The 24435-nt window shown below is 35.6% G+C and overlaps 6 protein-coding genes across 11 annotated transcripts; 3 read left to right on the top strand and 3 right to left on the bottom strand.

The window, feature by feature from the left end:
- The first annotated feature begins 1633 nt into the window (after positions 1–1633).
- On the top strand, positions 1634–5114 carry LOC104755732 (transcription factor MYB124). 3 transcript variants are annotated; one of them, XM_019239452.2, is made up of 11 exons: positions 1634–1940; positions 2052–2237; positions 2326–2372; positions 2541–2597; positions 2706–2778; positions 2898–2953; positions 3054–3224; positions 3325–3625; positions 3724–3866; positions 3951–4233; positions 4317–5114. In XM_019239452.2, exons 2-11 carry the CDS (start codon positions 2145–2147, stop codon positions 4425–4427), a joined length of 1335 nt encoding a protein of 444 aa, XP_019094997.1. In that variant the 5' UTR covers positions 1634–1940; positions 2052–2144; the 3' UTR covers positions 4428–5114. The 3 variants fall into 3 exon arrangements, with proteins under 3 accessions (XP_019094997.1, XP_087350131.1, XP_087350132.1); XM_087494005.1 differs by having other exon boundaries at positions 1728–1879; XM_087494006.1 differs by lacking the exons at positions 1634–1940; positions 2052–2237; positions 2326–2372; positions 2541–2597; positions 2706–2778 and having other exon boundaries at positions 2926–2949.
- Positions 5081–7068, bottom strand: LOC104755733 (UDP-galactose/UDP-glucose transporter 3). Its single transcript, XM_010478184.3, has 7 exons — positions 6805–7068; positions 6526–6623; positions 6292–6422; positions 6164–6194; positions 5974–6077; positions 5760–5881; positions 5081–5668 (listed from the first exon to the last, which is right to left on the bottom strand). The coding sequence occupies exons 1-7, from the start codon at positions 6906–6908 to the stop codon at positions 5263–5265; spliced, it is 996 nt and encodes a 331-aa protein (XP_010476486.1). The 5' UTR covers positions 6909–7068; the 3' UTR covers positions 5081–5262.
- A 2085-nt stretch (positions 7069–9153) lies between these two features.
- Positions 9154–11653, top strand: LOC104755735 (putative serine/threonine-protein kinase PBL2). 2 transcript variants are annotated; one of them, XM_010478190.3, is made up of 6 exons: positions 9154–9549; positions 9813–10159; positions 10242–10377; positions 10457–10593; positions 10682–10805; positions 11041–11653. In XM_010478190.3, the coding sequence occupies exons 1-6, from the start codon at positions 9486–9488 to the stop codon at positions 11508–11510; spliced, it is 1278 nt and encodes a 425-aa protein (XP_010476492.2). In that variant the 5' UTR covers positions 9154–9485; the 3' UTR covers positions 11511–11653. The 2 variants fall into 2 exon arrangements, with proteins under 2 accessions (XP_010476492.2, XP_087350133.1); XM_087494007.1 differs by having other exon boundaries at positions 9156–9549; positions 11045–11653.
- On the bottom strand, positions 11624–15272 carry LOC104755734 (protein IQ-DOMAIN 28). Of its 3 annotated transcripts, none has more exons than XM_010478186.3 (7): positions 14981–15272; positions 14237–14380; positions 13924–14151; positions 13639–13827; positions 13462–13542; positions 11967–13338; positions 11624–11872 (listed from the first exon to the last, which is right to left on the bottom strand). In XM_010478186.3, the coding sequence occupies exons 2-7, from the start codon at positions 14324–14326 to the stop codon at positions 11841–11843; spliced, it is 1992 nt and encodes a 663-aa protein (XP_010476488.2). In that variant the 5' UTR covers positions 14327–14380; positions 14981–15272; the 3' UTR covers positions 11624–11840. The 3 variants fall into 3 exon arrangements, with proteins under 3 accessions (XP_010476488.2, XP_010476489.2, XP_010476490.2); XM_010478187.3 differs by having other exon boundaries at positions 14939–15239; XM_010478188.3 differs by having other exon boundaries at positions 14752–15147.
- A 3463-nt stretch (positions 15273–18735) lies between these two features.
- On the top strand, positions 18736–21669 carry LOC104755737 (putative LRR receptor-like serine/threonine-protein kinase At1g14390). Its single transcript, XM_010478193.3, has 5 exons — positions 18736–20265; positions 20350–20471; positions 20546–20792; positions 20877–21070; positions 21143–21669. Exons 1-5 carry the CDS (start codon positions 19014–19016, stop codon positions 21512–21514), a joined length of 2187 nt encoding a protein of 728 aa, XP_010476495.2. The 5' UTR covers positions 18736–19013; the 3' UTR covers positions 21515–21669.
- Positions 21670–21879: 210 nt separating this feature from the next.
- On the bottom strand, positions 21880–24062 carry LOC104755736 (ubiquitin-conjugating enzyme E2 1). The gene is made up of 6 exons (XM_010478192.3): positions 23487–24062; positions 22823–22959; positions 22703–22728; positions 22526–22615; positions 22340–22428; positions 21880–22244 (listed from the first exon to the last, which is right to left on the bottom strand). The coding sequence occupies exons 2-6, from the start codon at positions 22945–22947 to the stop codon at positions 22116–22118; spliced, it is 459 nt and encodes a 152-aa protein (XP_010476494.1). The 5' UTR covers positions 22948–22959; positions 23487–24062; the 3' UTR covers positions 21880–22115.
- Between the last annotated feature and the right edge of the window lie 373 nt (positions 24063–24435).

Raw genomic sequence — 24435 nt, forward strand, 5'->3', positions numbered from 1 at the left:
AAAGTCAAATATTTCTTTCATTCATCAAACACAAATTTCTTTCTCACCCAAAACAAATATTTCTTTTCCTAAAAACACTTTCACTTCTCACCTAAAACAAATATTTCTTTCTTTCCTTCATTGCTATGGCATCCTCTTCCAACAAATTTCACTATCATTATGATCCCCATAATGATAGTTTAAACCAATACTTTCAAGAGCAATTTAGTAACCAATTTCAATCTGTTGAAGAGGAAATTCCGGTGGAAAGGAAACCACGTGAATATATTGATAGAAAACGAGAAGAAGGGCATGAACGTCTGTGGAACGATTATTTATCTGATAATCCCACTTACAATGCTCACCATTTCCGGCGACGGTTTCGAATGAACAAGCCGTTGTTCTTGCGTATTGTGAATCATCTCAGTGAAGAAGTTCCATATTTTAAGCCAAAAAAGGATGCAACCTTCCGGAATGGTCTATCACCCCTACAACAATGTACAGCAGCAATTCGACTTTTAGCATATGGGACTGCGACAGACTCGGTTGACGAATACATACGCCTTGCTGCTTGTACTGCTCGTAAATGTTTAGAACATTTTGTCGTCGGGATAGTTGACTTGTTTGGCACTGAATACCTACGCCAACCAACAGCAGAGGATCTTCAAAGGTTACTATTTTATGGAGAACAGAGGGGTTTTCCCGGGATGGTTGGTAGCATTGACTGTATGCACTGGCAGTGGAAAAATTGCCCAACCGCTTGGAAAGGAATGTATTCAAGAGGCACCGATAAGCCAACAATTGTTTTGGAGGCAGTAGCTTCACAAGATCTCTGGATATGGCACGCATTTTTTGGAGCTCCAGGTACTTGTAACGATTTAAATGTCCTTGATCAATCACCAGTATTTAATGACATTATTTACGGTCGAGCTCCCGAAGTTTCGTACTATGTCAACGGAAATAAGTATAATTTGGCTTACTATCTGACGGATGGTATTTACCCGGAATGGGCGACATTTGTTAAATCCATCCCACAACCACAACATCCTAAACATCGTTTATTTGCACAAAAACAAGAAGGTGCACGGAAGGATGTTGAGCGTGCATTTGGAGTATTGCAATCTAGGTTCGCCATGATTAAAAATCCAACTCTTTTATGGTCCAAGGGTAAAATTGCATATATAATGAGAGCATGTCTCATACTGCATAATATGATTGTCGAAGATGAACGAGATTCATACACACTCTATGATGAACAAGAATTCTAACAAGAAGATGGAACTGGAACTACTCCGGATCTTACCTTTTCAGTAACTATGTCTTCAAATCTTGAAGGTTTAGGTGATGGTCATACATTAATTCGTGATAAACAAGCACATCGCAAACTAAAGGAGGATTTGATTGAGAATATTTGGAATAAATTTGGTCATTTGTATTAATTAAATAAAATGTTTGTCTTCTTTAATTAATTAAGTAATAATGTTTTTTTTTTTTTAATAAAAGTTGTAATAATTTTCAATTAAAATGTTATTTTATAAATTTTAATAATTGTAATATGTTTAATAAGAAAATTAATAAATATTATATTAAATATTTTTAAGCATACTTAAACATTAATCTTTGTATTTATTCAATATTTTAAAAATTCTATAAAAATATTATATTATTAAATCTTAAGATCTTATACCTGTTCTCCCTATAACTTCCTTCTTAACAAAAGATCTTAAGCCTGATCTTACAATATTTTTACATTATTTCTCATCTAAGATCACCCCCACATGATCCCCTATAAATATGCCCTTAGCCGTTTTGAAGAAACTCGATCTCTGTAAAAACAAAATATACATATTTTTATATATATCGAAACAGAGGAATGAAGTGGAGAATAAAATAAAGCAGGGTAAACTTGAGAGTATTGAGTGACGAAAATGAGTTCCTTTTCAGAGTTTGTCTTTAATTAGGTTTTTTGTTTTTCCTTTTCTTGATTTTTCTTTTTATTTTCCTGGAAAAAAGTTGAAGCAGTCATTGTGTGTGTGATTTAGTAGTAAGAGTTGTATTTTTTTTTTAAAAAGGTAACGGAGCGTCGAAGAAAAGAGAGAGAGGATATATAGAGTAAGAAAGAGACAGAGGAAGTAAAAGAAGAAGAAGAAGAAGAAGAAGAAAAAATGGAAGATACGAAGAAGAAAAAAAAGAAGAATATGAACAACAACCAAGATTCCAAGAAAAAGGAACGTCATATTGTTTCTTGGTCACAAGAGGTGTGTGTATATGATGAATCTCTGTTTTTTTTTTGTATAGTATTGCTCTGTTCTTGTTTGATTCTGAAATGGGTTTATGGAGTTGCAGGAGGATGTTATACTAAGAGAACAGATTACTCTACACGGAACTGAAAAGTGAGCTTTCATTATTCATTTCACTCTTCTTCTCTCTTTATTTTCTAGGAAAAAAGTTTTGTTTTTTATTGCTTGAGAAAGTTTTTTTTTTTTTGAAAAGAAGGATTATTCTTAAAAAGGTTGTTGATTATATTGTTTCTGTTTGTGTTTTTTTTTAAATGATATTAGTTGGGCGATCATTGCATCTAAGTTCAAAGATAAAAGCACAAGACAATGCAGAAGAAGGTTTCATTCATATCATTATTGATGAACTGATCTGCTTATCTTGTGCCAAAACTCTCTCTCTCTCTCTCTCTGTGTTTTGTAATCCGGAGATGGATATTTGTTTTGCAGATGGTATACTTATTTAAACTCTGATTTCAAGAGAGGAGGTTGGTCCCCTGAAGAAGATATGCTTTTGTGTGAGGTGACTTCACTAGTTCACTTACACAGACTTCATTACATGGATAAGATCTTTTTAAAACATTGGTGTTTTTGTGGTTTATTATGTCTGATCTTTTATGTTCTTGTGTGTGATTTTACCAGGCACAAAGAGTATTTGGGAATAGATGGACTGAGATAGCCAAGGTGGTTTCAGGCAGGTAGAATCAAAGCTCAAGCTCAAATGGTGGGTGGGGTCCTCATTATAAGACCAGAGTGATTAAACTAATGTTCTGTTTTTTTTTTGTGTGTGTGTTGTAGAACGGATAATGCTGTGAAGAACAGGTTTACAACACTTTGTAAGAAGAGAGCCAAGCATGAAGCTTTGGTTATAGAGAACAACAACTCAACCAACAAAAGAATGTTATTCTTAGAAGGTATTAGTACACCGCAAAAAGCCGAGAATGAAGCTCCTATCGCTAAGAGATTGAGGTATGTTTTAGTTTTGCTTCGTTTTGATCTAATCAACATAAATCTCCCCCCAAGTATTTTCACACATTTTGTGTGCTTTGTTGGTTATTATGTTATACAGGAGAAGTAACATTCTAGATCTCACAGATATCAGTAACAATGGAAAGCCTGAGTCTTGTATGAAACAGAACATGAGGTCACCATTTTCTGTATTGGCACGCAATGCCATAGGTATTGATGATAGCTTGGAGGACCAGCATCAAACAAGCAACGTGAAGGAGAGTGATGGTGATGAAGGAATGTTTCTTAAGAAGGATGATCCAAAAGTGACAGCTTTGATGCAACAAGCTGAACTTTTAAGCTCCTTGGCGCAAAAAGTTAATGCAGACAACACAGAACAAAGCATGGAGAATGCTTGGAAGGTAGACCAGGAAACCAAAACTTTACATCATAACGAAATAGCAAAAAGTTTCAAGCTTCTTGATAACAAAGCTCTCTCTTGTTGTATGTATATGTCCAGGTCCTTCAGGATTTCTTGAATAAAGGCAAAGAAAATGATATATTCAGATATGGAATACATGATTTTGATTTTAAAATCGAGGAATTTAAGGACCTTATAGAGGATTTGAGGAGTGGTTATGAAGACAATCAGCCATCTTGGAGGTGAAAAAAGCTTTTAGTCACTACATAACTTTTGTGTTTGTCTTAAAGGTTTTGATTGTCTAACCTTTTCATTGATGTCCTTAGGCAACCTGATCTTCATGACTCACCAGCTAGCTCTGAGTATAGTTCAGGATCAACCATCATGTTGGATCAGTCTGGTGATAATAGAACAGAACCATCATTATCAGATACTCAGACAGAACATAAACAAGTTGTAGAGGAGTCCCTCTCAGCTTGTGATGTCCCAAAAAATCCTGATGAGAATTTGCCCATTTCGGGCGAAGAAAAGTTCAGCTCGCCTGTTCAGGTCACACCATTGTTCAGATCCCTAGCAGATGGTATCCCAAGTCCACAATTCTCTGAAAGTGTAAGCTCATCATTCTTGTTTATCATACCCTACTTAGGCGTTGATCAAACATTGAGTCTTAAAAAGACTGATTGCTTTTGCAGGAGAGGAGCTTCCTGCTAAAAACACTTGGGATTGAGTCCTCTTCTCCATGTCCAAGTGCTAATCCTTCGAAACCACCCCCTTGCAAAAGAGTACTTCTCCATAGCTTGTAAACCAACCAACCGTCTCTGATCCATCTCTCTCATACCAGAAACCGCACCTTTGTCTCCTTGGAGACGTGATTTTTTTTCCCCACTTTTGCTTAGATTTCATTTTAGGTTTTGCAGCCATATCGGCCTGGAAGTTTTTGTGAAGCGGGCATGCCATGATCTGCATTCCTTCCTCAGGGTTTTTTTTTTAAAAGTTTCTACGTTGGTCCTAGAATGTTAACGGTAACAATTCTAGCCCCCAATCAAAAGAAAGCTCTCAAGAATCTGCCATATACTCAGATTCAGCTTTCACTTTCTTTTTCTTACTAAAATATAAGGAAGCCATCTACAAAGGAAGGCACCAGTGTTGTCTTTTAAGAAAAATTCTTTGGTTTGTCTCTTAAGGGTCATACTCAGATACATCATCTGAGCATTTTCCCCTGATTTCTTGATTTGTTTTCATCATCTCTGTACAGAATCTCTTATCACATATATATAAAGAAGTCTTTCAGAGTGTAACTTTAGGACCAAAAAAAGAAAAACTCAGAAGAGGGTCAAGTTTTACCTGTTCATCTGTTGCTATTCTCTCATGGCAGAAGAAGAAGAAGACAACAGAACTAAAACTTGTTTTTCCTCCTAGGATATTGTATTGCAGCATATGGTTGTAAAGACATATCTGAGTGGAAATATGATTTGATTTTGGTTTTGATATATATAAGTTTTCTACTAATGCATTAGTTTACATTTTGCTAATGTGACTAAGCTTTCTTCTCTCTAACTTTCAGTTTGTAGTAAACTGTTCCCAAATCAAAAACAATTTTTTGTGAAGAATCAAAAATCTGGAACTTCATTGTCAGCTTCAAGTCTTTTTCTTTTTCTGCATTCTCTGCAGCTTCCTCCATTTCAGGTAAATTTGGTAAGATAATCCACCAAACACCATCGACACACATCCCCATTGTTTCGGCGATAATGGATTCCCGCTCAGAACTGAAGATACCACGATGCTTACAAACTTCCGGGTTGTGGTTATGGTTGTGTTAGCTAGAGACCCGAATCTGCTAATTGTCAAGAAGATGAAGTTTTGGCCCACTGCGCCGCATAGACAGTACATTAGAATGTCCCATGCTGCCTCAGGGTGTTGCTTGCAGAACTGGATGGCTTCAAATCCGCTACCATGTGGCAGTCCAAACATGTAGACCATGTTGTATATGGTTCCCCATAAATTCATTCCAAGCATTATGTCCCATGCATTAGTTTTGGGGTACCTGCACCCATGTATTACGATGATTTATGTCCAAATGACAAACCTGATGTTCTGACTGGATAAAGTTTCTAACAGAACGTTAAGAATCATACCTTGCGGTAATGGAATCCTGGGTAGCGTTTGTGAATCCGTCAAAGGCAAGGTTTAAGAAGCAAAGACCGTAACCAAGGGGTGCATTGGGATTTGCCAGCTTGCTAATGGTCTTAGAGCTTGTCTGAAACCAATTCAATGACAGTTTACTACATATCCAGATACAAAGTAGAACAAATGTTATGATCAAAGTTCCTGAATGCAGATCTGCCTTACCTTAAGAAGGGCAAACATGGATACTCCTCCCGCAACAAGAAAGGTGCAAAGATACTCAGGCAAGGTGTATCTTATCCCATAAACTAAGGATCCCATCAGCATAACTACATGTAGGAAAAAAACATGTATAAGATACACATAGCAACTGTTGAGCGAGATAATGATTTGAAGCTCTAAATTGAAACCTCACCTGGAATCATTTTGGAAGATTTTGCAAGTACCTGCAGAAAGCAAGATTTGCATAAATAAGAAAGGTTAAAACCTCAAGTATCATTACACTATCATAGTGTACCATGTCCAAAGATGCCTGAAAATTACCTGAGCAGGGTAACTAATATACTTCAAAGCTTCAATGCCCATGGCAGGACCAATAGTGTTAGTAATGCCAGCACTCCAGTATGTCCACCATGGTGCTCCACCACTACCTCCATTGGACCAGAGCTTAATCACTGCCCATAATCAAATAATTCCAAGCAAAAACTATCTCAGCTTCATCTATTCTTCTGTAATACAACATATAATGAATAAAAGAGTAAACATTCGAATGCTTACTTATATAAGACCAAACCAAACAGATTACATTCTGAGCCAAATTCAGAAACGATAGATGCTCAAATCTCTTCCCATCTTCTCCAAATTTCTTCGTCGACCTAAAATTCGAAATTTTTGAGTTCCATAAATTTCCAATCACAGATTTTGTATTGCAAACCGCATATCAACCAACAAGGGATTCCTAGAATAGCAACAATCTCGAACAAAGAGAGATATAATCAAAGAGCTAAACAAGAATGATCGATTCGACGGCCCTAAGAATTTTTTGTTTTTACTTACAAAGTCTCTTGAAGAACGCCTTGGTAAATGTAAGCAGCCCAGATCCCGGCGACACAGAACGACAATAGTAGAACTCGCCGGAGACCGGAACCGTGAGATTCCATTGTCGCTTGTAATTTTTTCTCCGGTGGTACTTGCGGCAACAATTTCGAATTTTTTCAATTTTGTTTACGTTTTTTTAAGTTATAGCGATCGAAATTAATGAGATCGATCTCAAGTGGGGAACTACGGGAGTTATGATGGCAGTGTCCTGTCCGGAGGCGCGAGAGAGAGACGTAGATGTTCCACGTGTAATTATTTTATTGGATGTATAATATGACATGTTATTTTTGATTGGCTGTTAGACGTGGATTCATTTCTGAAACCCAAGTCACGTACACTGCTATCCATGTTAACGATAGAAACTGCAACTACGTGCCGTTTTTGTTTTACAGTTTGAGCTTGGGCCTGGGCCTTTTATTAACCAAACTGCACGCGGTAAAATAGATGTTTTTTTTTTTTTTTTCCTTTCTAGTCAGGGGTTGATGTTATATTACTCCTATAATAAATTGCTGTGTTATCAAATTGGGAATATATTTAGCCCTTGTATACAAATGGTTAAATTATTTAATAAATTAAAATTTGCGATGACCTATGATAGTTTAGGTGTGCACATTTTGCGGACAGAGTTGAAAACATTAGATATGATTAGGAAAAGCCATAATATGGTGGCACTCATGCATATTGTTGAACGTGGTTTTGGTAATTCTCGTAATGAATGCACGTAGAAGAGGAAAAAGGAATCTGTATGATCTGGTTTGAATAGTCAAAGGAGTGAATTATTATTACTCATTCACATGTTTATGAGTGAATAGTGTATACAAGAGACTTGGTCAGATTGATTTGGATTAATATTTAATATATAGTACGTCAAAAGACAAAAAAAAAAAAAAAAAAAAGAATAATTTGCCGGTCAACAGCAATGTGATTATGATTTTGAGTAGTTTTTCTTGGGTCAATGCATAGGATATTAATTGAAAAACGAAGACGTTAACCACCTCGCTACTTTGCATTATATTTTCAAATATAAATGATGCTTAATTACCATGCTTTACATCTACGATTACAAATATATTTGATTCTACTGCGAGTTTAGTTGTTTAGTTATCCATGATCTAATGATTCAGTACTATATAATATAACACACATCGTTATGATAGTTCGACGTCTGAAAATTAATTTATATATTTGAAAGTTGAATCTCTCTATTTGTATGTGATAATTTCTATCATATTCATCATCTGGCCAACTACAAGACGAAAAGTAACACAATATTTTGTTATCAATTTGGATTTGTCAAATACTGTATATGGATGGATAAACGCGGTAGGCGCAAGTTTTTAAATTGGAGATCCACTGTCTACGAGAATTGATAACACACTAAAGAAGGTTTTTTTAGTGTTTAAACTTCAGCTCCAAGTACAAATAGAGAATTGTTATCTTAGTTTCGTCGCTATGTTTCTCATTTGATTTGAACCAAAAAAAAAAAAAAAAAAATTTCAGCTAATATTGTGAGTCTATCTATATTTGACTCTTCTCGCAGGTGCATTTGTACATACTTCTTCCCAAGTCCGAAGAATATAGTTTTGGTAATCAGCTTCAAATGATATATTGAATTCTTCATCTTCACCAACAACAAGGAAACTGATATCCCTCGATCGCTATACTGAAGGATGGCTTGATTAAAAGGGTACGTAATCTACTAAAAATTGTGAACGATATATAGCAAGTATTATTGCAAAAATAGCCATCAAAATTTCAACGATGTGGGCATAGCCAGACCCACCACTCTTTTGTCCCTTAACAGACGTCAACGACGACCATCACTGGAATTGGAATAAAACAACAAATCAATACCATATAATTTATTTATTTTCTTCCATACTGGAAGTATATTATATATTTACCAAAACGTGTTCTACAATAATAGTAATAAACTATTTTAATATGAATTTAATTGTAATGTGAGTTAGTTTATTATGAATTAATATGAAAATTAATATCATATCTGAAGAATTTGAATATCTTCGTCTAATAAAATCTGAGTGACACAAAATAATATCTGACGATACTATATGTGAATACGACTTTTTCCATAGTAATTATTCACTGGAGATTACTGAATGAATCCATTGGCAAAGCTGTCGCATAATTTTAATACCGACGTTGATTCATTGGCGTGAGCATGACGTTACCGTACTTATAACATAAAAATTACCAAAACTATCCTCATAATAGTCTCTCTACTCGAGGTCATTTTTGTCATTTCAAAAAAACTATTATGAGAAATTGAGAAACAAAACAAAAAGAACACGACGACTTTGTATCATTTATGTACTTCTTTGGCTTCTGATCCCAATCCCATGTTCTTCACCTTCCTTGTTCCTTCTTCTCTCCTTTTTTTAGATTTTCCTCTCATGTTGTAATATTTTTTCATTCTATTAGCGTGTACATCTATTAAGCTAGGCAGACACTGCGCCGCCGTTAAGACTATAAAAGATAAAAACTATTGTACGACAAGAAAACAAAGCTTGTTTTGTGTTGGTTTCTTCGAGACTTTGTTCTTTTGTCTTAAATCATCTGTTTCCATTGTTCCAAGAGAACAGTAGCTTTTGTCTCTCCATATTGGGGTCTTATCTGAAATGGGTAATTGCTTAGGTTCATCAGCTAAAGTGGATAGCAACCATAGCTCCCATGCCAATTCCGGTAATTAGTTCCTCTCCAACTTAATTTGGTTTCTATGTTAAGTTTCTTGGAGATTTCTTCTTTAATTCTCCAAATGGTTTTTTAAGAATAGTTTTGCGGGTCAGAGTTAAAATCTTTGTAACTTTTTAAGTTATTTGTTCATCTCTGGATCATCATCAAAAAGTCAAACCTTTCGAATTCCTCTGTTTTATTACTTGTGTCTGTCAACGTTTATATCTGAATTAGTATTCATATGTTTGATTGATCATTTTTGGGTATATCAGCTTCTTCATCCACGAAAGTTTCGAGCAAGACAAGCCGTTCAACGGCTCCTTCAGGACTAAGCACAGCTTCTTATAGCACAGATAGCAGTTTAGGACCATTACCAGCACTTAGGACAGAAGGAGAGATACTTTCATCGCCAAACCTGAAAGCTTTTAGTTTTAACGAGCTGAAGAACGCAACTAAGAACTTTCGTCCTGATAGTGTACTAGGGGAAGGAGGTTTCGGTTGTGTATTCAAAGGATGGATTGATCAATCAACTCTCACTGCTTCACGACCTGGTTCTGGAATCGTTGTTGCTGTTAAGAAGCTTAAGCCTGAAGGCTTTCAAGGTCATAAAGAGTGGTTGGTAAGTAACATTTCTTCTCCCTTTTTAGTTCACCATGATTGATGTGTTTTGCTGACATGAGATGTTGTTTTGGTTTTTTCAGACTGAAGTAAACTATCTTGGTCAACTTAGTCACCCTAATCTTGTACTACTAATTGGGTATTGCGCTGAAGGAGAAAACCGGCTTCTTGTATATGAGTTCATGCCAAAAGGAAGCTTGGAGAATCATCTTTTTAGACGTATGTTTTCAGTAAATTCAACAATGTTCTTGAATTCATGATGAAGCTTGGGAGTTTCTTAGTTTCATGGTTCTTGCAGGTGGTGCGCAGCCACTTACATGGGCGATAAGGATGAAAGTAGCAGTAGGTGCAGCTAAAGGGCTAACTTTTCTTCATGAAGCAAAGTCACAAGTGATATACAGAGACTTCAAAGCTGCTAATATTCTACTCGACTCTGTAATAAACCCTAGCAAAAAACTCTCTTTCAACAGCTTTTGGGATTCGCTTATGATTCCTAACGGTTAGGAACTGTGTCTTAATGCAGGACTTCAATGCTAAACTTTCGGATTTCGGTTTGGCGAAAGCAGGTCCAACTGGTGATAATACACATGTGTCAACAAAGGTCATGGGTACTCATGGCTATGCAGCTCCTGAATACGTCGCCACAGGTTTGTTCCATATACGCGGCATTAAACTAGACAAAGTCACAAAACCACGAGTCAATCTGTAGTTCTAAATAGGTTTTATCAGTTTCTGTGTGAGAACACTTCACAAGCTTTTTTCCAAGAATGTTTCAAAGCTTTGACTTACTGATCTTGAAAAGCTTAACCAAATATCTTTGACTTTTAGATTGTTTCTGTTTCTTTGACACTTTCTGCAAGCTCATCTTCATCCTCCATATAGGTAGATTGACTGCAAAGAGTGATGTGTACAGCTTCGGGGTTGTACTACTGGAACTAATATCAGGACGACGTGCCATGGACAATTCAAACGGGGGAAGCGAATATAGTCTTGTGGACTGGGCAACACCGTACCTTGGTGATAAGAGAAAGCTTTTTCGCATAATGGACACGAAACTAGGGGGTCAATATCCACAAAAGGGAGCTTTCACAGCTGCTAATCTCGCGTTGCAGTGCTTAAATCCCGATGCAAAGCTCAGGCCGAAAATGTCAGAGGTTTTAGTCACATTAGAACAGCTAGAATCTGTTGCTAAACCTGGAACCAAACACACGCATATGGAATCTCCGAGGTCTCATCATGCCTCTCCTGTGCAGAAATCTCCGGTAAGATATTCTCAGGATCGGCCGCTGCACAACGCAACTCCCAGTGCATCGTCTTTACCTTCTTACAACAAACCTCCTCGGGTAAGATGAAAGCTCTGATTGAAGAAATGCCTTGCTCATAAGTTTGTATGTATAACATATGTAAAATGGAGTGGTTGAGATTCAGGTATATCTGTGTAATTAGAGAGGAGTGAACGAATAGATGTATACAAAGATGAAACTATTTACTCAAACCTTTTTGTGTCTTTAAACATATCAGAGTAAACTGAAGCAACATATATGAAAAGGATGTTTATTAACATGAACACTGACCAAACACTCTAAACTCACCAAACCAAACCAAAAAGCAGAGGAAACACACTAAGTAATTGATATCGACCATGTAAGATGATGAGATGACACTCTCTTTTGCCTGAGCCTTCACCGTTTCCAGTCAGTTCTTGTTGACTTGTCTGAAACAATACAGAAAAAATGGGTTAAGAGGTTTATTATTTAAGTAAAGCTTAAAACTTTGAAAAGAATCGTGTAAACTTGAGTCTTGCTTACGAGTTATGTCCTTGGAAGAAGTAAGAGATTTGTCACCATTCATAGATCCTTTGGCTGAGGCTAGGAGAAGTTTGTGAGCCCTTGGAGACATGGTAGTAGTACTCAGCTGACCATTGGCTGGAGATGACAGTGAATGGCGTCGCACTGACCCATTTATCTCAGTCTTCTCTAGGGAAAACCTCGGAGAGCTTTCTCCTTTGACTCTGGCTTTTGCAGATGCAGTTGGGGCCATGTAGCTGGGGATTTTTCGTCCGCTATGTGTAAGTCCGTGATCTTGATTGTCAATTTTTGCAGGCAGCAATGCTCTTCTTTCAGTAGGCTTTGTGTTATCAGAACAAACATTACTGTTCTCAGAGCTTATCTTCTCATCTGAACATTTGAGGTCATCACCTTTATCATAGGTCTCTGCGGTTTTGGGTTCATCTTCCTCCAGTTTATCCAAAACCGGTGAGTTCTCATTTTGTACAACATCAAGCTCCCCCGGAACTGCATCAGTGTTATCTTTCTCCTTTTCAGTCAACACAATATTATCTCCTCCTACAAGAACCTTCCCTTCAGGCTCTATCCGCACAGAATCTGTGATATCTTTTTCCTTTTCAGCAACCTCAATATTACCTCCTTCTTCAAGAACCTTCCCTGAAACCTTTCCTTCAGGCTCTATCTGCACAGTATCTGCAGTATCTTTCTCTATTTCAGCAATCTCAATATTGTCTCCTCCTTCAAGAACCTTCCCTAAAACCTTCCCTTCAGGCTCTATCTGCACAGAATCTAGAGTACTTTTCTCCGTTTCGGCCAACTCAATATTGTCTCCTCCTTCAAGAACCTTCCCTGAAACTTTCTCTTCATGCTCAATCTGCTCAGAATCAGCAGTATCTTGTTTCTTCTTCTCAGCAGATCTAAAGGTGGCTTTCTTTGACCCGTTTGCAAGCGAAGACCTTTTGAGACTAGGACTGGGCTTCTCATCTTTACTTTCCAAAGGAGATACCTCCTTTGTGGAACTTTTACTTTTTCTAGAATGGGGCTTAGCTTTGTTACTCTCAGTTCTCAGAGCATCTTTGCCAAGTGTGGAAGCCTTCCTCACATTTCGTTTAGATTTATCAGTTTCAGCTGTAGAACGGATGGCGCCAGTTCCACTATTTGGACCAGATGGTTTCTTGATAACTCGCTTTGGCCTTGCCTTATCTGCTTCAACCACTGCTTGATAATTTCGCTTCTTTGACTGAGGTTTTGGAATCTCAACCCTAGCTACTCGTGAGCCAGAAGACCAAACTTGCAATTGTGTCCAGCGTACAAGCCAAACCTGGGCTGAGTTAGGTTCCTCAGGACCATATTGGATCTTCAGAGGCAATGCAGTTGGTGAAGAAGCTAGAAGCTGAAAAACCAGAGAAACAGATAACATAAGTTATGTTGCAGGATTGGTAAATCCAGGTTTATCAAGCAGGAGTTATGAAACTTATTCTTCCACCAAGCACCATGAAACATAAGTTAAAAATACCTTATTAACAAAGACGAACTTTGTGGGATTGTCCATCCAACTATACGTGTTCGATTGCAAAACTTCCGAATCACCGGCTTCCTGAAAGAAGACAGAAAATTACAGCTTAATCAAAAACATGACACGCTTACAAAATCAGCCAACTATGTAAATTAAGGTGTGACAAAGAGATTCTACCATATGTGTTTTCTGAAATACAATTCCATTATCTGAAGATCTAGTTTTCTGGCCACGAACAAGAGCCTGAAACTTCACAATTCCAAATATACACGAATATGTTGCAATGGCTTGTCTTCTGACCAGGTGACCACGGATAACTGCCTGCAGCCTGATGATACCTTTAAGGGTCCGAAATGCTCTACGCGCCTTCAGTAGATGAACCAAAACATCATTACCAGAATCTTATATGTTTCAAAAATATTCAGGTAGATTTGTCTTTAATTACGGCAAAAGAATAAGTACCTGATGAGCTCTGAAAGTAGCTTGAACCTTAATTGCAGCTCGTTCAAGCTCGAGTTCTCCCAAGTCATTCCCTGACTCGAGATTATCCTTGGACTCATCGCCATTGTTTGCCACATGTTGAGCAGTAGAAGCCGGAACTGGTTGTGATGAAACCACTGGTGGATCAACAGTTAAGTTTGAAAAATCTTCTGCCACCGATACCACCGGCTCTTCTTTCTTAGCAGATCCCTTTGTACATTACAAATAACAGATTATGGTTAGAATTATCCACAATGTTTAACGGAAGCAAAGTAGATATTCCAATATTCTTTACCAGTTTCTGGCTTCGGTTTTCCAAACTCGACTTGGGAGACTTCTTCCCGAGAAGCAAAGTCTTGATCCATTTACCAGGAGTCTTTCCCATCCTTAACAAAGCAAGTTCGTGTCTGAAAATAGTAAGTTGCTAAACTGAAGAAACCTGCAGAAGAACAAGCCAAGTCTGTGAATTTCACAAGCAAAAGCTTAAAGTCTGTGAATTTCTAGTTTATCAAAGCACCATAGACAATAATGAGCATGAACATGAGGCTGTGTAGCATTCAACAAGTTTTAATTCCTTAAACCCAAAAGCAAAAAATCAGTTAACGATCAAATATAAACCCTATAAAACACACAGTAGCACACACAACTCATCAGTTAAAGCCATTGGTTCAGTGAATACAGTGATAGAACATAAAAGTAGCATGAATCATCCGACGCATTAAATAAAGTGAAACAATAAAAAGCAGAGATCTTGAAGACTGCTCAGAACAAAAATCATGAAGATCCAGAAACAAAAATAGAAATAGAAACCTAAAAAAAAATAGTTGCAGCCTTGCAGCGAGCTCTGTAAAAGTTCTAATTGAGCAAATAACCAAAATAAAAATCAAATCTTTCCAATAAAATCAGAGATAAATAATCAGATCTGGGTAGAGAAATCAAAAGGAAAGACAAAAAAATTATTTTTGCAAAATAGTGTTAAACAAAAAAAAACGTCAACCTCAGAAGAATTGAATGTAAGGCTAAAACGATTGATCAGTACCAAACTCTTTTTTAAAACACAGCTTCTTCTTCGAATGTTGTCCTTTAAAGTCTCCAGAACAAAGATCGATCAATGACCTAAAAAGGCTATAAAAAGCATAGTAGCTCTCTCTCTCTCTCTCACACACACAGTGAAGAAAACTCTCTCCCAACGGTTCCACTGATAGCGAAAGAAGAAGATGACAGAGAGTTCATTTATTTTATTAATTAGAACAAAATAAAGGACTGGACGAAATTAATTTCGGTCCAAAAGTGACGTCGTTTTTGGAATGATGTGTTGGCAGCAAAGTCTTAAATCTAGGCCTTTTCTGGGCCCAAATTAAAGGAGTCAAATGGACTTGATTTTACTGAAATGCCCTCACTTTTTTGTTTTGGATCATAACGTTGGATGATGATTGAAATGATTACTTTGAAAAGAAAATAAGAATCAACAGTTAATTAAGGGTGTCATTATCGAATCAATGTCCAAAATGCCATATATTGGTAAAAAAAAAGCTAGAATGCCATATCACATTTATTTATTTAATTTATTTAAATCAAAATATTTAGAAAATACCAAAAACCTTTTCAAGTGGTTAGTCTGCTAAATCCAAACGTCTTGTACTTTAATCAAATTTTTAAGTCATAAACAGCTTTTGATGATATTTGTATTCTATTCTCTAACTATCTAGATAAAATTTCATTTGTCCGTTACAACAACTAAAATTTTACTTTACCACACAAACAGACAAATAGATTTTAAATGTAATCATATATTGTTTCAAATCATTTTAGTACAAGTGGTTGGTGATACCATTTTATAGATTTTTGAGTTTGTGATTTCAATTCCATAGTGCATGACAACCAAAAATATATATATATATATATATATATATATTAATTGTTCTGAATTAGTACAGTAAAACCTCTATAAATTAATAATTTTGGTTGGTCCTGAGTGGGGCTAATGTAAAATTTACAAAATTTGATAAGATAATAAGATGATTTTTTTTTGTAAATTCTCAAGTAAAATATGGTCTCAATAATATCATATATTAATAATCATGTAAATTTACATATATATATATATATATTTATATATGCTTATATAATAATATATGCTTCTCCTAAAACTTATATCTATAAAACAATTATAATGTTATATTTTCAAACTATAATGATATAAAATATTATATAATAATATAAAATAGCTAAAAAGAAAATTAAAATTTTTAATTTCTAGATATATATCATTTACATTTTGATAGTTTGATAAATTATTAGAATACAGTAAATGATATTATTATTCATAAATTCAAATGTATGTCATGTGTATAAATGAATTTGTATATAGTATTTGTAATTAATTGCCAACTGACAAACAGATTTAAATGTGATTATATATTGTTTCAAATCAAATCCTTTTAGTACAAATGGTTGGTGATACCATTTTATAGATTTTTGAGTTTGTGATTTCGATTCCATAGTGCATGACAAAAAAAAAAATATATATATATATATATATATATATATATTAATTGTTCTGAATTAGTATAGTAAAACCTCTATAAATTAATAATTTTGGTTGGTCCTGAGTGAGGCTAATGTAAAATTTACAAAATTTGATAAGATAATAAGATAATTTTTTTTGAAGTTCTCAAGTAAAATATGGTCTCAATAATATCATATATTAATAATCATATATATATATATATATTTATATATGCTTATATAATAATATATGCTTCTCCTAGAACTTATATCTATAAAACAATTATAATATTATATTTTCAAACTATAATGATATAAAATATTATATAATGATATAAAATAGCTAAAAAAAATTAAAGTTTTTAATTTCTAGATATACATCATTTACATTTTGATAGTTTGATAAATTATTAGAATACAGTAAATGATATTATACATCAAATTTATGTATACCATGTGTATAAATGAATTTGTATATAATATTTGTAATTAATTATCAACAGACAAACAGATTTAAATGTGATTATATATTGTTTCAAATCAAATCCTTTTAGTACAAATGGTTGGTGATACCATTTTTGAAGATTTTTGAATATGTGATTTCGACTCCTAGTTGGAAAAAACGTATAGTGCATGATGACAAAAAAAGAAAAACGAAAAAAAATATTAATTGTTTTAAATTAGTATATAACAGACATAAGTAGATGTATGGACTTGACTTAAAAATGCATGCATATGTTTGGGCCTAAAGTGTGAGTTTGATACATATGGATGGGGTTTAAACTTTAACAAGCCTATAAGCCCAAAAATAATAATGCTTAGTAAGTTATTTGAGAAGATATTTTAAAAGAAGAAATGCATGTTGTACACTAATATTAATTGATGCTTTGGCAGTGTCGCTTATTACAAAGGCAGATGCATGTGCTGTGCCTGCTAACTCGCATTTTATCTACCCTTGCCTTTTTGTTTTTAAAAATTAAAAGTATACATCTTTCAATCATGACTACTTGGAAACTGTGGCAAAATATTGGTTTTGAGTCTCATCATCAGCTTTTTGTTTGTATGTTCTCGAGTGCTTCTGATAAGGGGTTATCAACTTCAAACTTTTGTGTACAACAAATTTTAACTTACTTTGAACGGTTTCTTGTATTTGGGATGAAAATTTGATGTTTGGTGTTAGCTTATACATAACCAAACTTTTTGGTTGTTACAACCAAACTTCTTTTAATTAGGAATATAGGATCGTAAGACAGGCCACTTAAAGATGAACATTAAGAGTTAGATGTATAAAGAATAGAAGAAGAAAAGGTAATGGACAGTTCATCACACCAAAAAGAAACACGGCGGAACATTTGTTAGAATCTCTTAACACTTTCTAAAACACACAAAAACAAAACGACACCTCAATTCCTAATTAAACTTACTCACCGACAAATAACTAAACATCTCTCTTTATATATAATCAATAATAGCGCGATGATTACAAAATATATTGGTCAAACTAATTAGTAGTATTATTACTTTAGTTTGATTGGTTTGATGATCATGCATAAAAAAAAAAGTACGATGTATATAGATTATTAAATGATCTATAAGATGATCATATATATGGTCTAAAGATTTGGTTAGGACATGTAACTCTTTTACATAAGGTGTGTATAGCCACGGTGACTTTGGTAATGATCGGCGTGATCTGATCAAAACGTCGACCATTACGTTGACCGAGAGGTAGTTAGCACGTGAGACTGCTAATCAACCCGCGACGTGGAACTTTGATGCTCAACTGTAAAAAACAAAGCTTGCTCCCTAGTTGACTTTGACTACATAATAGTACTTCATTACACATTTACACTGGTGGCTAATTTATTAGAAGAAACGCTTCTCCATAAATTCTTGTTGATCCTTGATCTGTAAAGATGGAAGAATTTTAACTTCGGGGAAGAATCGAGAGAAGTACAACTAGAAACATTTATTCGTCAAACATGTATCTATGTATAGGATGGTGCATGTCTATGCATCTCTCTATCCAATGAATGCTTCTTTGTAGTAGTAATAAATATAAAGGTCTGACCCATTACAGAGAAACTAGTTATAATAACAAGTTGAAGTAAATATAAATAATAAAATCTAATTGTGGCAATTTTGGATCAAAAAAAGTAGATAAATAGTCAGATATTTCATGTGGATTTTACGTATTTTAAGGATCTCTAATTCATTAAAATAAAATAAAATTGAAATTATCATCACTTTCTTCGAAGCAGTAAAACAGTCTGTCAATGTGAAACAATCAACAAAAGATGATGAACACTAAAAAAAATTTGTATTTATTATTGTCTTCTTCTCTCCACTTAAAAACTTGTTTTTCCTTTCTTGCTCTGTCCCAAAACATTGTTTTTATTTGTTTTCTTTGCCATTTTCCCGAGAAAATCTGCCTCTGATCTAAAAAAGATCTCAAGAATTTATGTACAAAACACCTCTTTGTTTTAAATACTACTAATCAACTCACACTAATCTCCCTGTTCCTCTAATCTTTCTTTCTTTCTCTTTGGTTGTTTCCTGAGAAAATGCATAATTCTTCTACAAGCCAAGCCTTTACTCTCACTTCCCTTGTCCTTCTTCTTCTTCTGCCATCACTCTCAGAATCACAGCTTACGTCAAGTGAATCAAGAACTCTATTAGAAATCCAAAAGCATTTACAGTATCCACCAATTCTTCGATCATGGACCAACTTGACCAGTTTCTGCTACCTTCCTCCATCTCCTTCTTTCAAAATCCTCTGTTTCAACGGTCACGTAACCGAATTAACCGTCACAGGAAACAGAACAGTTAAGCTCCCTGGGAAATTCTCCAGTGACTCGCTCTTCACTGTTCTTACAAAACTCTCAAACTTAAAGACCTTGTCTCTTGTCTCTCTTGGCATCTCTGGTCCTCTCCCTTCAAAGATCATTAGGTTATCTTCGTCTCTTCAGTCTCTGAATCTTAGTTCCAATTTCATCTCTGGGAAAATTCCTAAAGAGATCTCGTCGTTTAAGAACCTGAGAAGTCTTGTTCTAGCCAACAATCTGTTCAATGGAAGCGTTCCTGATCTCAGAGGATTGTCTAATCTTCAAGAGCTGAATTTAAGCGGTAATAAACTCGGTCCTGGCGTTGTTCCTTCACTAGCAAGTAATTTGATCACTGTTTCATTAAGGAACAACTCTTTTGGATCTAAGATTCCAGAACAGATCAAGAAGCTGAATAAGCTTCAAAGCCTGGACCTTTCCTCCAACAAGTTCGTTGGTTCAATCCCAAGATTCCTGTTCTCGCTTCCTTCGCTTCAGAATCTAAGTTTGTCACAGAACTTGTTGAGTGGATCACTTCCAAATTCATCGTTATGCAGCTCCAAGCTTAGAATATTAGATGTTTCTCGGAATCTTCTCACTGGGAAGCTTCCATTTTGCTTATCTTCCAAGAGTTTCCATAACCAGACAGTGCTCTTCACATTCAATTGCTTGTCTGTAAATGGTTCTCCTTCTGCAAAATACCAGCGTCCAGTTACCTTCTGTGAAAACGAAGCAAAGCAAGCAGTCGCTGCTGTGAAGTCTGACACTAAGGATCAAGAAAAGAAAGAAGAAGATACAGGAATAGAACTTGGATTGGTGATTGGCATTGTCATTGGTGTGATCCTCGTTTCAGCGGTTTTGGCTGGCTTGGTTTTGTTTAGAATGAGAAAATCAGGATCAAAGGAAGAGACAGTTGAACCAAACAATGTCGATAAGGTCTCTGTATGCAGCACCAACACCAGGTCCACCACATCAAAGACAGTACCAGATGCAAGTAATGCAACGCTATTACTTTTGAAATCTTGAATCAAGTTTTCACAGCCATTAAGTTAACTAGCTTTGAGTATTTCAAATGTAGGACGAGTACCGCAAACCATGAGATCCGCGGTGATTGGACTATCACCGTACCGAGTTTTCTCTTTGGAGGAACTTGAAGAAGCAACCAACAATTTTGATGCAGCAAATCTCTGTGGAGAACAGGTAAATGAAAATGTAAATACGACATGATATAAACTTGAGTCTCTACTTAATCAGTATATCTAATTTCTAAACAGCTGTATAAAGGTTGCCTTAGAGAAGGCATAGCAGTGACAGTGAGGTGTATTAAGCTGAAACAGAAGACTTCAACACAAAATTTGGCTCAACAAATGGAAGTTTTATCAAAGCTAAGGCATATGCATTTGGTCAGTGTTCTTGGACACTGCATTGGTACTTATCAAGATCATCATCCATACGCCGGAAGCACCATTTTCATTGTCCAAGAATACATCTCTAACGGGTCTTTGAGAGACTACCTCACCGGTACTACCTGAAAAGGATAATTCGATTAGAAGATATTTGACTTTTGATGGAAAACTAATAGTTTGAATTATTTTGTTTTGACAGATTGGAGAAAGAAAGAGGTGTTTAAATGGCCTCAGAGAATGTCTACAGCCATTGGAGTCGCTCGAGGAATACAGTTCTTGCACACAGGAGTGGCACCAGGAATATTTGGGAACAATTTGGATATAGAGAATATTTTACTTGATGAAACACTCACAGTAAAACTCAGTGGTTATACTATCCCTTTACCATCCAAGGTACAAATATACAAACCAGAGCTAACCAAGACTTAGTCTCATGAAATATATAATCATTTGGGGCATTTTAAGGTTGGAGCGGAGAGCCCTAGTAACGAAGATGGAGAGAAAGAAGATGTGTACCAGTTTGGAGTGATACTACTTCAGATCATCACAGGCAAAGTACTAGCGGCAGCATCTTCAGAGTTGGGAAGTTTGAAGCTTCAGCTGGAGAATGGTTTGAGAGACGAACCATCGGTGTTGCGAAGCTTGGCAGATCCGTGTGTGAGAGGAACATATGCATATGAGTCATTGAGAACCACAGTTGAGTTTGCAATTAACTGTCTCTGTGAAGATCAAGGGAAGCGGCCATCGATAGAGGATGTTGTATGGAATCTGCAATACACGATTCAAGTGCAACAAGGATGGACAAGCAGTGGGAACCTCGGGCTTGGTGGTTCGTAATCGTAGACGTAAAAGAAATATGTAAAATCATCATCACTGAAGGAAGCAAAGAAACGGTTAATAACCATATAACAAGATGAATGTAATTCTCATCGAAAGAGAGAGGCAGAGCTTCAAAAGCAATATACTGAAATGAGACGAGACTTTTATAACAACTCAAACAGAAGCAAACATTATATTGGAACTACTAATACTTGTGGTTACCAATCTCATCATGTCAAGCATCAGTTTTTGGGGTAGAAATGGGATTATCGTCACAAAGAAAGCAACGCAATGAATGAGCAATAGAACGAGAAGACCAAAGCCCTTAACAACTTTCATAGCACAACATTTTTGAACTAGAATACAAAGTTGTTCTTGGTATCTAGCAAGAAAAACGTAATACATATATACACAAAAGTGAATAATTTAGTTGGTTTGGTACAAAGTTGTTTTTTAAGGATGTTGGATTACATAGAACCAACCATCAAAGCATCGAATCACTTAAAGAGTTTTGGAAACACACACATAATTGAAAACAGAAAGAAGCTGTTGCTGAATGGTGACATTGAGTGAAACAGAGAAAGGAGAGAGAGCTAACAAAGCTTACAACTAACTACTATTAGTCAGCAGTCCAGCTTTGCTCAACAACATCACGAACTCTTCTGTTGTACTCACGCTTGCTTTCGCTGTACATCCGAGCGGCTTCCGAGTTTGCAGGAGAATTCGGATTAGGGTCGCAGAGCAAGGACTGCAATAACAAAGGGAAAAACAGATTAGAGAAGACGGCAGTAATTCTAATATTTAAGGGCATGGTAAGATATCGGTAGGGCATGTTAAATTTACTTGGATGGAGGTAAGTATAGCAGCAACATCATATATTGGACTCCACTGGTTTTGTAGAATGTCCAAGCAAATACTCCCATCTGCATAAACTGCACAACATATATATAAAAAAGAAGGTTAACCCGAGCCAAAAGTTAAACATCAACTAGATGGAGAGAAGAAATGTTGTGTATCTCTATGACTTACTATTTGGATGGAACATCCGTGACACAAACCGAACTGTTGGTGGTTTATTTGGATAATCTTCCGAAAACTGCAGTGAGAGTTTGAAAGTACCTGCCAGCATCAAGAAAGAGACATAAGAACACACCACTTTTCACGTTCCCAAAATTTCAAATTGCAATAACATAAACATAACCTTACCTCCATCCCATGGTGTGTCATCAGGCCTGCAAATTTAGAAACAAACAGAGTCTAAGTAAGTACAGAAACGACAATGTTTTCAGAATATTTAGTCAGTATCTAAGGTCCTTATTCCATTACCCAAATATGACAGCATTCCAGAGCATAATGTTATTGTCTTGTGGAGCACCACTAATACCCGCAGGTGGGTCTTGCTGCAACCTCTTGAAATCCCTCATCAACCTCTTCCTTGCTGGAGTCGACATCCTCCCTTTAGTCTAAATAAGAAATCAACCCAAATATTCATCACTCTGAGGTCTCAAAAACGTCTATGAATCTTGGAATTACTACTAAACATGGTCAAATAAACTAACTTTTCACAGTTTCAGGTATGCTAAAACCTAGAACTGCTAAATATGTACTAGTTTCAAATCTCCCTAAGAAGTCCACGACCTATATAAAAGCTAACTAGCCTAGAAACAAACATCAACTGCCAAATATGGAAGAAACTTATATTAAAGACTAAGACTTTAGCCTAGAAAGAGCTTAAGATCGAATCAATTCACCAATTAACTGCTATATATTCGAATCTACCTAAGAAGTCCACGACCTATATAACACCTAACTAGCCTAGAAACAAAGAAACTTTGTATCAAAGACTAAGACTTTAGCCTAGAAAGAGCTTAAGATCGAATCAATTCACCAAAAAATATCCAAATGATGACAAGAAACAGCTCAAATGAAAGTAAAATCCACGGATCCAGCAAAGAAAGATCGAGGATTGAAGATCAGATGAAAAGGGTACCGTGGAAACAGATCTCGCTTGTCGAGTAAAAAAGCCGGAGGAGAGAGGCAAAGATGCGCGGCGAGAAGAGGTTCTTCAAGCAAACATCTGTTGTCCGCGGCGTTGACCGCCGGTGATCAGAGAAGCTTCCCGATCGAATCAAAGATCGGCGATTTCTCGATTTTCACCGTGCGATGAGAGAAATGGGGGGGAAAGAAGTAGAATGGTTTCGGGGAAGAAGAACGTATAAGGTACGCAGTGATGGGGGAATGATCTTCTAGAAACTTGGCTCCTCTGACGTATCTGTAAAGTTGGATTTGCTTTGCCCTTTGGACGACCGAGCGAGTGAATTGCTCCTAACCGGATTTAACCGTTAGGGCGAACTGTACCCATTAACCGGACACTTAAACCCAGAGATTAGAGTTAGACAGTTAGTTAAACAACTTAAACTTGTTTGGATAAATGTGATTCTGTAAATTGTAAAGATGACATGAAGAGAACATTATTTTATTTAGACTGGAAAAACCAAAAACTACTATTTAGAGATAATGTTAAATTTCATAAATTACAAATACAGTAAAACCTCTATAAATTAATAATGTTGGGACCAAGACATTTTATTAATTTATAGTGATATTAATTTATCTATACATTAATAATTATTATTTTATAGTGTAAATTAATAATTATTAATTAATAATTATTAATTTATAAATATATTTTTTATTGTTTAAAATAATTTTAGCAAAATAAGATTAACCTTTCGAATTTTGTAAATTTTATGGTTTAGGAATTGAACTTGTAATATTTAGAAAACATTATTGACAATAAATTACAAATACTATAGACAAATTGACTTATACACATGACATACATAAATTCAAATTTATGAATAATAATATCAATTGTCTTATTTTAATAATGTGTCAAATTATCAAATTGTAAATGATGCATATCTAAAAATTGAAAA

The sequence above is a fragment of the Camelina sativa genome, chromosome 17 (assembly GCF_030686135.1).
Source record: "Camelina sativa cultivar CO46 ecotype springtype chromosome 17, ASM3068613v1".
NCBI lineage: Eukaryota > Viridiplantae > Streptophyta > Magnoliopsida > Brassicales > Brassicaceae > Camelina > Camelina sativa.

Excerpts from the sequence above, each read along its gene's own strand:
- LOC104755732 (XM_019239452.2), top strand. The coding sequence starts at position 2,145 with ATGGAAGATACGAAGAAGAAAAAAAAGAAGAATATGAACAACAACCAA. Across the intron at positions 2,238-2,325 it reads TTGTTTCTTGGTCACAAGAG|GAGGATGTTATACTAAGAGA; the intron begins GTGTGTGTATAT and ends ATGGAGTTGCAG. Across the intron at positions 3,626-3,723 it reads GCATGGAGAATGCTTGGAAG|GTCCTTCAGGATTTCTTGAA; the intron begins GTAGACCAGGAA and ends GTATATGTCCAG.
- LOC104755733 (XM_010478184.3), bottom strand. The coding sequence starts at position 6,908 with ATGGAATCTCACGGTTCCGGTCTCCGGCGAGTTCTACTATTGTCGTTC. Across the intron at positions 6,195-6,291 it reads ATATTAGTTACCCTGCTCAG|GTACTTGCAAAATCTTCCAA; the intron begins GTAATTTTCAGG and ends TGCTTTCTGCAG. Across the intron at positions 5,882-5,973 it reads CCATGTTTGCCCTTCTTAAG|ACAAGCTCTAAGACCATTAG; the intron begins GTAAGGCAGATC and ends AATTGGTTTCAG.
- LOC104755735 (XM_010478190.3), top strand. The coding sequence starts at position 9,486 with ATGGGTAATTGCTTAGGTTCATCAGCTAAAGTGGATAGCAACCATAGC. Across the intron at positions 10,160-10,241 it reads AAGGTCATAAAGAGTGGTTG|ACTGAAGTAAACTATCTTGG; the intron begins GTAAGTAACATT and ends TGGTTTTTTCAG. Across the intron at positions 10,806-11,040 it reads TCCTGAATACGTCGCCACAG|GTAGATTGACTGCAAAGAGT; the intron begins GTTTGTTCCATA and ends TCCTCCATATAG.
- LOC104755734 (XM_010478186.3), bottom strand. The coding sequence starts at position 14,326 with ATGGGAAAGACTCCTGGTAAATGGATCAAGACTTTGCTTCTCGGGAAG. Across the intron at positions 14,152-14,236 it reads AAAACCGAAGCCAGAAACTG|GGATCTGCTAAGAAAGAAGA; the intron begins GTAAAGAATATT and ends TAATGTACAAAG. Across the intron at positions 13,543-13,638 it reads TATTTCAGAAAACACATATG|GAAGCCGGTGATTCGGAAGT; the intron begins GTAGAATCTCTT and ends GTCTTCTTTCAG.
- LOC104755737 (XM_010478193.3), top strand. The coding sequence starts at position 19,014 with ATGCATAATTCTTCTACAAGCCAAGCCTTTACTCTCACTTCCCTTGTC. Across the intron at positions 20,472-20,545 it reads CAAATCTCTGTGGAGAACAG|CTGTATAAAGGTTGCCTTAG; the intron begins GTAAATGAAAAT and ends ATTTCTAAACAG. Across the intron at positions 20,793-20,876 it reads TTTGAGAGACTACCTCACCG|ATTGGAGAAAGAAAGAGGTG; the intron begins GTACTACCTGAA and ends TTGTTTTGACAG.
- LOC104755736 (XM_010478192.3), bottom strand. The coding sequence starts at position 22,947 with ATGTCGACTCCAGCAAGGAAGAGGTTGATGAGGGATTTCAAGAGGTTG. Across the intron at positions 22,729-22,822 it reads TGGAATGCTGTCATATTTGG|GCCTGATGACACACCATGGG; the intron begins GTAATGGAATAA and ends CTAAATTTGCAG. Across the intron at positions 22,245-22,339 it reads CTATACTTACCTCCATCCAA|TCCTTGCTCTGCGACCCTAA; the intron begins GTAAATTTAACA and ends TTGTTATTGCAG.